General features: G+C 46.8%; 1 protein-coding gene across 1 annotated transcript in view; it reads right to left on the bottom strand.

Annotated features, from left to right (window-relative positions):
• Positions 1 to 662: 662 nt before the first annotated feature.
• Positions 663 to 13425, bottom strand: part of ARHGEF12 (Rho guanine nucleotide exchange factor 12) — a 39865-nt gene continuing 27102 nt past the window's right edge. Inside the window, exons 27-38 of the mRNA XM_084275074.1 lie at positions 12389 to 12489; positions 12058 to 12135; positions 10762 to 10837; positions 10182 to 10349; positions 9630 to 9717; positions 8653 to 8742; positions 8432 to 8508; positions 7831 to 8055; positions 6027 to 6512; positions 4191 to 4501; positions 3415 to 3487; positions 663 to 2791 (exon numbers count right to left, since the gene is read on the bottom strand). Of these exons, the coding sequence (XP_084131200.1) occupies positions 2781 to 2791; positions 3415 to 3487; positions 4191 to 4501; positions 6027 to 6512; positions 7831 to 8055; positions 8432 to 8508; positions 8653 to 8742; positions 9630 to 9717; positions 10182 to 10349; positions 10762 to 10837; positions 12058 to 12135; positions 12389 to 12489 (1784 nt within the window). The 3' untranslated portion in view covers positions 663 to 2780. The remainder of the gene's footprint in view (positions 2792 to 3414; positions 3488 to 4190; positions 4502 to 6026; positions 6513 to 7830; positions 8056 to 8431; positions 8509 to 8652; positions 8743 to 9629; positions 9718 to 10181; positions 10350 to 10761; positions 10838 to 12057; positions 12136 to 12388; positions 12490 to 13425) is intronic.

Genomic DNA, 13425 nt, shown 5'->3' with positions numbered 1-13425 from the left:
AAAATCCTGAACAGTGCACTGAAGTTCCAGCTCCTTCCACCTAGCAAGATGCAGCCTGAGATCTGCCACACAGCAGATGTGCTAGGGAGGAAAGAGGAATGAATCCCTTGTTATCTCAGGTTCCTGCTCTCAGGAGAGAACAGATCCCTGAGCCCATTGTTCTCTCAGGCAGCAACACTCTACTCATGAGGATGGCCAGTGAAGCACAAGCAGGCCAGCTGAAGCAGTCCCCAAACCAGGCAGAGAGCACAGTGTGCCCTTTCTATCACCCATGGAACTGGCAAGGGAGTGCTGGATGATGCTACAAAATGCTTGTGCAAAGGTGAAGATGTCAGAGGCTGCACGGGCACTGCTGCCCCATGGCCCATCTGAAGAGTGACACACTTCTGCAGCATGCTGTTCACCACCAGCCTTGGAATGCACACAGGTCACATCTTTGGTGGTCTTCCAGAATACTCTGAGAGCCAGACTCAGCTCTCATCAAGCCCAGGGGTAGTTTTCAATCACCAGCAGATGCCCACTGGAAAGCTGAGACAGCTATGGTCCTAACTTCTCCTGTTTCTGGAGCACACAGACCCAGGCAAGCATCATGCCAACCACTGACTGGGATCTGTGAGGACAACAAAGGTCCTTTTCTTTGAGGCCTTAAGCACCCGGTCTGCTTGTCACCCAGTTCTCTTCTGGCAGGATCAGGTCAAAGATGCTGTATCAGCATGAGGCAGCGTTCAGGTGCAGGGTGTTCCAGAGCAGGTCTGGATGCTTCCAGCCAAAGGAACTGTGTGGCTGGGGGCAAGGAGGGGAGACCCCACCCCTCAGATTGAAAGTGCTCGGCTAATACTGATGCTGTGCTCACACTGGTGCCACAGGATGGGCCTTCGGGGCTCCCAGGGAAGAGAACTCTGGCTGGTGCTGGCAGTGCAGTGCTCTGCTGCTGAAGAATGACACTGTGCAGAGGGTTCTTAAACCAAGAGCAACCCCACCCTGCTCCCTGGCTTTCACACCAGGCCCCAAGCTGGCCCAGCTCAGGCTGGGTACAGGAACTTACCCCCTGCACCTCTCTACCCTGATGAGCAAGGACTGGGGTTTTCCCCCTAGGTGAGGAGGCAAAGGACAGACCTGCTTCTCTTCAGCTGCTGGCAGGGAACACGTTTGTTTCAGAGGAGCAGGGTTTGATCTTCATGCTGAGAGAAGATGGACCCCCAGCAGGTCATGATGCACTAACAACGCTGCAGCAGTTCCCACACGTTCAGGGGGGTTGCAGTTTGGGCATGCTGCTCCTGTTGGGCTTGTTACATCGTTTGAAACTTGGGAAGAGGGTGCAAAAGAAGGCTGCCTTACACACTTCCCACTAGCAGTCGTGTTCAGAGTGCCTGTGAAACCCAGGACAGCTTGAACCACCCTGAGCCAAGCAGGAACTGCCTGTGACAGAGCAACAGCTGACTCTGGCTGCCCAGCGTTAGCTCTCCCAGTGCCATGGTCTTTACCATCTCTTTCCCAGACTGGAAGGGATCCCAACATCAAAACCCTACAACAGGCCTAAGGAAGCACTAGAGAGATGTTCCAGCCTCCTTTGTTTTGCACATCTTTGCTTCAGTGAGAACACATTGGCACAGCTCAGTTTAAACACCAAAACAAACCCCAAACAGCCTGACCCTACCCCACCAAAAAAAAAACCCCAAACCTCCCTGAGCCCTCAGCAAGACATACTTTCAGGTACTAAAACTTACTGGCCCTATAATCAGCAGTACCTGTGGCTAACTCAAATGGCAGCCCTTATTCATTCAGTAGTGAATCAGGGGCAGAGCTGCCCCACATCTTTGAAACACTTCTGGGTTTGCCTTTTTTTTTTTTTCTTTTTTTTTCTTTTTTTTTTTTTTTGATCCAGAGAAGAGTTACAAAAGTGCTGCAGGTCCAAGTATTTTTATCACTTTACAAAGGAGACAATGATCAAAGCCAACAAAGTCAAGAAAAACAAACAAAAAAAAATAAGAAACCTGTTTTTCTCCCCTCCCAGTGTGGAGAAAGGAAACTCTGAATGGGAGAGGGGAAAACTTGCCCATCTCAAGTGCCTGGCTATTTACTGCGTGGAGAAGTCTCGTTACACCCACGGTGACACGAGCTGTTCCCACACAACTGTTGGATACAGAGAGTTCCAGCCACAAGTCACCCTAACACCTTCATAAGCAGCTCCTGACGTGGCAGCCTGAGGGCCAGCGGGGAGCACGGAGTCCAGTCCAGTGAAGAGAAGATCCCCTGCACATAGGGCACCGTCCCACTCCGACCCGCCCCTTGCTTTGGGAGGGGGGCAGGCAGGGTGTTCTATCTGCAAAGGGCTAGAACTGCCCCTACCCAATTAAAATACAACCAAAAAAAAAAAAAAAAAAGAAAAAAAAAGGCAGATTAAAAAACTTAACCTGTGCTTTAGATACACGGAATGAAGTCAAATAAATACATTGATTTTTTTTCTTTTTTTTCTTTTTTTTTTTAATGTCTAAATACATTTTTATATCCTACACCCAAAGCTCTGTACATTTGGTTTGGTTTTTCTGTTCTGAAAAATGAATTTCTGGTAGCAAGGAGAGGAGCAGGATAGACTAGACTCCCCTCACTGACAAGATAGTGCAGATGCCCCGCAGGAGAAGCACCCCGTGCCCACTGTGCCAGAATACAGTTCACGTTTGGGTGGTCCAAACCCTCTCATCCCAGAGTTCACAAGGAAGACAGCGGGTGCTGCGTCCTGCCGCTCTTCATCCAACCTTCAGCCACTCCTGAAAACACGACTAGCTTCTGTCTGCAGGAGGAAACACAGCACAAAACAGGGTGGTGAGAGAGAGCGGGTGGAAGGGGAGATGAATGCCACCCGTTTGTGAACACCAGTGAAAAAGAGGAAGCCTGATGGGAGAGGCAGAGCGCCCATTTAACCTTCAGACCTTCATTAGGGATTTCAGCAATTACATCTCTTGGGTGCTGAAGGACAATTCAAAGGGACCCACAGCAAGGCAGATGTACTACTGGATGTACTACTGGACATAGAGACAGCCCAGAGAAAGAAAAGACAGACTGTGGCCATTCTGCACGTTCAAAACTCTTCCTCTGGGACTTCACATCAATCCAGTCTCCTCTGAAAGAGGAGTGGTACATCCTGAGACACAGGTCTTTGGCAGGTAGGGGTGACTCAGCTTGCAAACAACCTTTTCAGAGGAAGGCACGAGCTCCTCTGCACGTGTGAGTCTCAATGGATTCAACTGACCTTTCTTGGAATCATCCCAGTCTCAGCCCTGTGACAGCTGCTGAAGTAGCTGAAGCCTTTTGTGTGTGTGTGTGAGGAACATTAATAACTGAATTTGTGCTCTCTGTTTAATGCCTGAAGCTAAGGTGGTGCACGCTGCCCATCACAGGCAGGCCGGTGGGTACCTGAGTGCTCTCCTGTGGAGGCTGATCCAGCCAGCCCTTGGCGTCGGAGAATGGTGTAGTCTTCCTCAACCTCCTAAAAAACAAGAACAACCCCCAAAATTAAGTTGCTCTTTATTTACCAAGAGAACAAAGAGGGTTTCAAATGGGAAAGGGGAAGTTTCACTACAGGTCAGTGGGCTGGAACCACCCGTGTTGCACCGTCTGCCTGCTATATTCTCCTTTCTTTCCAGATTTCAGTTAAAGGCTGGGTACTGCCTTAATGTGCTACTACCTCACACAGCAAGATGCTGTAAACCTTCTGCAGCAATGGCTATTATGTATAGAGAGTCCCCATCACATCCCAACCATCGTTTTGAATACAGTGAGACTAGAAACCTTGTTACTGGTCTGCTGCACCTTAGCATCTTCACCTGACGCCAGCAGCAGTGTGCTATGAGATCAGTAAGTCTTTTTGTGTCAGGAATTCCTACTCCCCAGGTCAGTGGCCCCTTCAAAACTCTATGGTCATGGATTTGCATCCACTTGGTCCCAGCCCTCAGGAATTTCTCCAAACATACACACCCGCTCACTCTAGCAGAGCTATTTGTTTCTTGTAACCCACAGCTTTAAACAAGCTAAAAAACAGCCCTGAGTTTCTGCTTCAAAAAGCTTCCAGAGATGAGAACCAAAGACATAAAAAGGCATGGCTGCCTTTCTTCCCCCTCAAAATTATTGTCAAGCTCTTTTCTAAAACAAAACCAAAGGGATGGAGTACAGGGAACAGAGACACAGCGTACCTTTAACTTTTCAAGGTCATCCTCTATCTTCTGAATATACTGCATCATCTGCACACGTGACTCTATAGAGAAGTGAGGGCTTGCTGCAAAGGAGCAGGGCTCTTCCACTCCCCCCCAGCGCGGGGCCATCATCTCCTCAGCAAACGGGGAGCTCCCTCCGTCCGACTGGGTGTCCCGTGGGGAAAGCGGCTGGTGCTGTGCAGAGTCCAGGGAGGTGCGGCCACCTCCCGCGCACTGGAGCACCAGAGACACCTCATCATCCGTGGAGCTCTCCTGCACCGTCCCAAATCCATCAAGGATCAAATAATTTCCTGTTAAGAGAACAGCTTTTTACTAACACCTCCAGCTCTGTAATCACCGAGAACCACTGAACTGCAGACACTTTACGAAAGATAAGTGGTGAGAGGCCCATCTCCTGAGACAGTTTAAAATGGGTAAGGAAAAGCATTTGCAGATGCTACGCAGAATAGTGATGGCATCAGACCAGACTAGTTTGGTTCTGAATTGGGCTTTGAAGATCACGGCTGGTTTTCGGACCTGCAGTGTGAGAATTACACAATGAGATGAGCTCATCTTCTACCTTCCCCTTCTTCTGTTAGAACCTCTGGAAATCCTGCACCTGACAAACCAGCCAGCCACATTTCTAAGGTCCATTAACCAGCTGTGGTACTGAGGATGCTCTTAGATGTTTGGTTAGCATTAAAATTTAGCTTGCTGATGGTATGCTAAAAGATAAAGCAATTATAGATGGAAATGTTTCCACAACCTGCACCCAGCAATAGGATTAGAGTAAACAGATTTCTCTGCGGTATTACAGGGTTGAGCACAAACAGGTCAATCTAATTCTGGTGTCCCTGCACAGTTAAGAAAGTAAACAGCATAAGAGGTGACAAATAAATTAGATGCTTCGAGTTGTTGGCTCAGTTTTAATAATTTAAAATGTCTCAGTAATTCAGGGAAAGAATGATTTTCAATCTGCAGTTGGAAGGCAGCAATTCAGACAGGCACAAATTGGCTTATTCACAAGGATAAAATCCAATTGTTAAGTAAAAGCACATTCATGGGTAAGAGGCTCAAGACTAATAGTCATATAGAATCTACCTACTAGTAGCTACTACTACAACACACACAAGAGAAACCTCAACTTCTGTGCTAAACGTGTCAGCAAACCAATGCTGTGCTTTACAAAGCCCAGTGAAAGCACTCACAGCTGCTTGTCCTACAGCTGGATTTCTACTGAGTAACAGCTCTACAACCTTCTGGAAGGTGAGAGCAGATGCTGCTCAGGTAAGGGCCAACTAGATCGTACGTACTACTAGTAACAGGAATGAATAAGCTTTTAAGAGCTTCAGACCAGGGTGAGGTGTCAGGAGACAATTACAGGGCAAAGCTAAACTCTAAGTTTCTTTTCTGAACCCTGATGAGGAGGAGCCAACACAAACAGCATGAGTAGGGGGGCTCTGTGTGTACAGGCTCAGGAAGAAGTGCTCTGCCCCCAGGGAAAACATTTTCCTTCCAGGGCCCAACAGTCAGCTGAGAGAGAAAGTGGTCCAGTGGCAGCCACAATCAAGAGCTTGCACTGTGCCTCCCTAATTACAGCCTGTCACAGTGTATTAACCCCACAGTATTTCAGCTTCCCCTCCCGTGACATGCAGAATTCAGTGGGCACATGCTTTTGGGGCTTGAATGACTGTCGAGGTCTGAGAGTTAACTTTGAATGTCTTACTCCACATAAGCAAGAGAGGAAAAACCTACTGTGATTTTCTCTAGCTTCTATTTAAACCTGAAGCCAAGTCTCTAATAATGAAGCTGGACGAGTGAATGCGACATGCTCACCTGAGATCCGTATTTGCACTTCCTCTTCCTCCTTCCTCTCCATGAGTTCACTCTCTGATGGATTCTCATCGCTGTGAGCTTCTCGAGCATCAAAAAAATGCTCCCCACTCTCATCAGCACCCACCCCTTCCAGCTCCGTGGCTGAGACCTCCACGTTCATACCCATGCGGTCTATGGCCAAGTTACTACTCGACCTGGGGTCTCTCCCCACCAGCTGCATGACATCCCCTGGAGCTGGCGAGCCAGCTGAAGTCCGGAGGCCATAACCAGCTGCAGGCTCACTGGTTCCGGTTCTCGGAAGCGTTCTGTCTGTGCCAGGCTGGGGGAATTTGTTACTGTCAGGGTGCTGCAGTCCAGGCTCACTCCCACTCTCTGTCTGGGCTTCTTGAGAAACGGTCCTAAACCTGGGAAAGCGCTGCCGGTCTTCAAGGGTCCCCTTCTCAGAGAAGCCAAGCTGCTGTACCAGCAATTGTTTCAGCAAGCCCACTGCAAGCAGAGATAACATTCACAAGGTGTCACAGACCATAACCTCCACAACAGTGCTTACACTAGGCATAAAGGCCACCCTTTCAAAAAGGTGCCTTTCATAACAGCCAGCCCTCTCTCTGCTCTCAGTGGGAAAAACAGGGATAAAGCCAAATATAGAAGGTCTGAAGCCCTACTCCACGTTTCACCAAACACATCAGCAGAAGTTCCATCTTGCTTAGGGGGAAACAGAGAAATCTACTGAAATTATCCAGCAAGTGAACTGGGGTGCAGGTGAGTGCCTGGGTTTTATCCAGACCCCACATGAACTCAAAGCCATGGCCAGAGTAGGGATTCCCACCTGAGGAAGCAGCGTGCTGAGAACACTCTACTCAACTTGGAAAGGACCCATCAGAGAAACTGAAGGCACTAAAATTTCCCCTAAAATTTCATGCAAATTTATGCTTGTTTGAACTGCATCCCACGTTCCCTCAGCTCTCAAATTATCCCAAGCAAACACTTCCTAACAAGGCTGCATTGTTCAAAACAAAAATACAGTACCACCAAGAGCTCAGGAACACTGTTCCTTCTCACCGTGCAACCCTCACGTACCACCCAAGACCAGCTATGACTTCACAGGACAGAACAGCCACTCATCTAAGTGATGGCTCTTGCCAAAATGTGAGCGACCACTGGTGCTGTTAGCAGGCTGCTCTTTTCAGTCTGGGTAGGCATGAGATGCCAGGTCACTAACAGTGTCTGCACACACCCTGTGGACTAAGGTTATTTTCTCACTGGTCTCTGAAAGCAAGTACCCATTTATACAGCATTCAGAATTAGAAAAGGACTTTGAATAATGCAAGGAGAAATATAGATGGATCAAAAGATCCACAATAAGCTATTAGATTGCAGGAAACTCTCATGGCTTGCAGAGAGAGATGGAGGAGGGAATCAGGCCAAGGATACGAATGCTCTGCGTTCTGGTAAAAGCAAGTGACACACAGAGAAGTGACAGAGACTTCCCTCCGAGCACAGCTGAGGGACTTTGCATCCATTTCAGAGTTGCCAGGAAGGATAAATGGATTAATGAATTAATTCAAATGATGGGGAGTTTTATTTAGGAATTGCACTGCTGGATCTGATCGAGTAGGTTGCACAGCCCTGCGTCCCTCCTCTGAAAGGAGTACAGCAGAGAGAGCAGAGGAAGTGCTGAAAAATTCCCCATCAAACAAAATTCCCCATCAACAATTCTGCAGAGCAGTCTGTCCATCAGGATGGCTGACCTAACAATTCCCACCTCTACGTCACACCCCACCAGGCACAGCCCAAAGATACTTACAGTTCCTTAGTGCATCCAGTGCCCACTGCCCTTCCGACACCGAGGGTGAACTGGAGGCCGTGTGCTCGTAGCACGCAGGAGAGCCAGGGGCCAGCTCTGCCTGCTGCACCTTATCAAACTGTCTTTCTGATGCAAGGAGACTCTCTACCTTGGACTTCTCAGACATGATGGGCGAAGGCGACTGAGCATTCAGTATCAAGGGAGATTCGAGGCCTAACTCTTTATCTAGTGAACAGAAAGCATACATTCCAGTTAGCTGTGGCAAAAGGGATGAGAGGCTGCAGGAAATGCAGCTTCAGGCAGCAAGCTCTGAGAACACTCAGTAGTACAGTTCTGCAGCGTGGGCTTGGTAAAAGGCCAGTTCCTTCTGGGGGGTGGGGGGTAGAATCTTTCCCAGCACTTTATAAACCAGATGGAAATAGTGAGGGTACATTTCCAAGAGGCGGAGTATCCCTTCAACATGACTTGTAAGGAAATCATTCCTTTCCAGAAGAACAGCAAAGCTACCAGAAGATTCCCAAGCCATGAGGAACACGGCTTGGCATAGCTGTGCTCCCTGTAGTAAATCTACTGGTACCGTTTACCTACACTGCTGCTTTACCTGGGCTCTGTAGACTACTGGCAGGAATGTCATGTTGCTCTTTGAGCTTCTGCTGCTCCTCCTCTTCACGCTCCTCCCTGCAAGAAGGAAGGAATGAACACATCCTTGTAGTCACACAGCCAAATTGCTGCACAAGAGTCAGTGCTTTGGCTGGCAGTCTTCGAGCTGGGGCACCGGAGAAAGAAAACCCAACCCTTCCTCCTCCAGACACTTTTACTTACTCGCCAGGTCCTGACTGTGGTAATGGAATCACTCTTCTAGTACTCCCCATTTTTACAGTCCCTGCCATCTGAGCTATAAGGTCCTGCCACCTGCAGCAGAAACATCAAACAAAAAACATGCAAGGCATGAAGAACTGTGAATGCTTCAGTATTAAAGACCTCTTAAATCCAGCCACTATCACTACTGCTTTTCTTATCAAGAGAAATCTCTTTCTTTTCCCCCCATTCTGTTCCACTCAATGCAATATTTCTCAGCCTTCATAAGCGAAGCACCATGGCACAAAGCTCCTCTTGCCAGGATATTCTTCAGCAGAAAGAAATGAATGACAGGGCTTTATCAGGAGCTGTCAGGTGAGGCAGTTATTTTTATATATAAATATATACAAAAGCATTAAGTAACTTTTCTCATGTTACTGAAAAATTTCCGTATGACGCACTAGAATAGCTGCTGTGTGTCACACAAGTGAGTCTAAGCCCCAGTTATACTCCAGAAGAAAAACCTTTCTACCAAAGAAGAAAAGGCCTCTAGTGAGGGAATCAAATCCTCACAGCGGGGTGCTGACGGGGCTGCTGTGGCAAAGCCTGTGAGGCTCACTGGCTCTGCCTGGGGATGAGGGGTCGCTTATGTGGCAGTCCAGGATTGCAGGGGCAAAGAAAAGCATTTCTGAGGTCAGGAAAGGGGTTGGAGTGAGCCCCACATTACATCTGGGGTTTCCTAACACACCTGTGTGTATAAACACACAGGCACTCACTCCACTACCATTTGTATACGCTCTCCCTCTGCTTCATTCCAAGCTGGGAGAGGCCATCCTTGGATACTCCCTGTGCAGGCCAACAGAACTGCGCTTTCCACCAGGCTCAGAGAAGGAACTCAGGTAATTCCCAGACACCTGCACCGTTACCCCAGGCAAAGAGATGTAAAAGATCTCTCAAGTACAACGAATCAAGCAGCAGATGGAGCTGAACCAGTTACTTACACGTTCTTTTCTGAGACAGTCTGTGCCACCAGTTCATAAATATGAGCTCCATTTTCCGACATGGAGATGACGAAGAAAGCTTTGTTATCTGAGGCAACACAGGGAGAGGGAAGAATTTAGCTGTATGCCAGAGGCAATGAGAGCACAGCTCACAAGGTAGCCCTCCAACATTATAACACCCAAACATCCATCTTCACCCGCCCAGGAAATTTTTCTATTAGTCCTGAAGAAAAGAGCTATTACCGCCCAATCCATTCTGAAACAGATTCCTTTCTCCTCTTTTCCTTCCTAATAATTTCTAGAGTACCTTCCATCTATTATAATCAGAGTACTTTAATTTAGAAGTCTATTTAAAACTCAAGCTATGCTTATTACCGATGCAAAGCAGTTAAACAGCTCATACATGCAAAGCAAGATGTTGGACAACCAAGAATTAAGCCTACGCTTTTTTCCATGTTCTACTCTGGAGCTCGAGACAAAAACATCTATCCTCCACTGATCTAATCTTCATTTTTGGCTGCTTCTTTCGTATTCCCAACTGGTTACACTGACCTGTTGCCACCTGACGAACCAGCACGGTGTTCAGTTTGATGATAGGACTGAAGGTGTGTTTACTGTCAGCCGTCGATGCCAAGATCTTACTATGACACTTCAGGACCAGTTTATCATCTTGTTTCTGCAACAGCACCAGAATGTCCTCCAGAAGCAGGGTGTAGAGATCTGCACAGAGTGCAAAAGAACTCAGAATGAGTTACAGAGATTCATAGTTTTCTATCACACCCCTGCAGAAAGGAAAAGGCTGCATTTTTGATTACTCATGCAGAGGCAGTAATCAGTGCTGTGCCATTCCAGGCAAAGCTTGCAAATCTTCCTCATCAAAACTACAGCAGAAAGCTAGGGATGGAATTGGATCGTCTCAGGACTGACTGCTGTGTCCCTGCATGGCCTTAATGACACTCCAGCACATTTCAGAACTGACAAGAATAATTTAATCTGCTCTGTGAAACACACAGGCATTATTATAGGTGGCAGGAAGGATGATAATGGGAAACTGCAACGTGTTTCTTTTTCTTTCCCTCTCAGCAAACACACACCAACCCAACCCCAGGGCAGCTGATGGAACAGGACTCACCAATGGTTTTGTCACGATTAACCTTCCAAGTCAGGGGCCCCTCATGAAGCATTTTTCTCTTTGTTAGATCCAAGTTCTGTCACCAGGGAAAAGATAAAAAAGCAGCACTATGAAACCTCCATAGAAGCAAGGAAGGGTAACACACAGGACTGTCAGAGGGAAGGCTGGAATGGGGACACCCATCTGGGGATAAGCAGCTAAAGCCAGTCTGGAAAAAGAAATGCAGAGCAGGAGTAGGGTATGCTTGTGCACCAGAATCTTGTGTGAGAAGTGTTTGTTATCACTCTTCTGCATTCACTGCTGGGGTCACAGGGTAGAGAATTTTCCTACTGAGGAATTAGGATGTCATCCAGTTTCTAGGAGGAGTTTTTCTAATAGCCCATGTAAAGTTTGTCTTTCTAGTATTACAACTGGTTAATGCTTCAGCACTCCATTTGCAAGTCAAGCATGCCTACAAATGATATACTGATACACAAATCATTCCAGTGATCGGATGGACTTTATAATGTCAATGGATTCCTCAGTCGTTTCGGTGCTCGTGACATTTAGATCTGCAGGCAAGCAGAAGTGACAGTTTTCACAAGTCATTCCTTCCAAGTGGCAGAGTCTACAATCAATGACAGCAAGATTTCATAACTGCCAGTAAGTTCTTCGTTTCCTAAGTAAATGCTTGCAAGTTTATTTGTGGAAGGCAACACGATGCAGTTTTACAGAAGAGTTTTCATATAAAAAATTCTTTGGATACACACTGACTATGGAGATGGCAGGGTTGTGATAAATAAACAACAGAGAATCTATGGAAGACACAGGAAAAGACTTGCAAAAATTAAGAACTGGGGATAAAGAACCAAATCTCAAGGAAGAGGTGCAGAAGCAAAGAGAGAAGAGTTCTCAGGATTAAGTTACCTACTTGAACATGTGTGAAAGAAAAGGAAATATGAGTGTTTCAAGTTGCAAGTGGCTATTGGTGCTCATCCTCCACTTGCAACATGAAAACCTCATAAAGTTAGTCCTGCTCCAAGGATGTTGACAGAAAGTAACCAGTTTCACTAAAGTAACTGCAAGAATATGCAGAGCCCTCAAACACAGTACTTGTAGCACAGGACTTAAGACTTTACTTGACTATACCTGTGGATCTCCTATACAAATCAGCCTGTGTACAAGCTCTTCTTTTAAAGCCACCTGCACTGCCACATCTGGTGGCTCTCTGAGGCCTCCCTAGTTCCAGCAGCACACCTATGATGCGATCATGGGAGAGAGTCAAGATTCACTAATTGCTGCAGCATTCTCACTCACCCTGAACTCATCCATCATGGGATCCTCAGACTGCTTCAAGTAGGACAGGTCGAGACGACGCTGATAATCTTCCAAATGCTGCAGAAAATGCAAGGAAGATGGTGCCTGTGAGTAGCAAAGCTCACTAGCACCAGAGTGTGGGCACTCACGACCACGTCCACACATTCCCCAGTGCCCAGCATTCCTCCTCTTACAGGAATACTCATGCCACAAAACATCTTTTAAGCACAATATAAAATCACTAGTAGAGACTCCAGGCACCTTAGAATCGCTTGTTGCCCTTCACGTCCCCTGTCCCCAGCCCTTGATGCTCACTCCATTCACCTCCTACCTGCTTGTTCTCCGACTCCTTGACAGCCTGGTTCACGTGGTTAAGGATCTGACGACAATGATCCGCTGCTTTCTTTACCTTCTCTTTCTCTTCAGGCAGCTCTGCAAGAGGAGGAGATGTAATAAAGCTCTCCAAAAAAAGGCTGAAAAAGTCAGAATACTAGTGCAGTTTGCTGACCTCGGGCCCAAGAGAGAGAGTCCTTAAATTCACAGAACAGCCTATCAACAAAAGCACCACATTTCAAAGGTGGAATCACAAAACAGTTTTGTGACCACAGAGAATTCATTCTGCCCTGCAGAACACACCAGCCTCTGATGATCACCACACAGCACTTGGCAGTCTGGTTTTTGAGGGGCTTGTGACAACTATCAACTCCACAAACATCAACCTGAGAAGTATTTTGAGCAGTGTAAAGAGTTTGCTAAGACTGGCACAAAGAGAGCCTGGGGACAGCTATTTAACTTCACACAGAGCCAGCTAGCTGAAGTCCTGGGATCTGACAACTGGCTACTGGCTTCTGCATCTCTCCCAGTCCATTTTATAATTAAAACACACACAAAAAGTAAAAAAAATGCATCACACAGTAACCTTTTCCACCCAGACAGCCTGCATCTTAACAGTGCTGGAAAAAAGCATCTTAGGCTACATTCATACAGCCTTACTATGAAATCCAGCCTCCCATGACAGCAAGAGCAAGCAAGAGTTCCCTTTCCAGCTAATGTCACTTGACCAGACAGACACTGGTGAACCCCATCAATTCTCACTACCACAACCCATGTGAAAAAGTTCAGTCAAATAAACAACTACATCAAGAATAATGGATTATTGCATGCTTTCCTAATTACACCCAGAGTGAACTTGTAAATGCAGTGTATTTGTTATGAGTAATTAAATGAACTGCAGCAGGTATCCACTAGTAAACCTGAACAAGCATTTTGTGGTATAGAACCAAAAAAACATCCCTGGGCAATAACAAGAAAGCCTTGACCTTAAAAAAAAAAAAAAGAATAAAATCAATCTGTTCTGTATTATTTGCT

The sequence above is a fragment of the Gallinula chloropus genome (genome assembly GCF_964237585.1).
Source record: "Gallinula chloropus genome assembly, chromosome: 24".
NCBI lineage: Eukaryota > Metazoa > Chordata > Aves > Gruiformes > Rallidae > Gallinula > Gallinula chloropus.
Note: the sequence above shows the minus strand (reverse complement) of the source record. Positions and strands in the feature narration are given on the sequence as shown.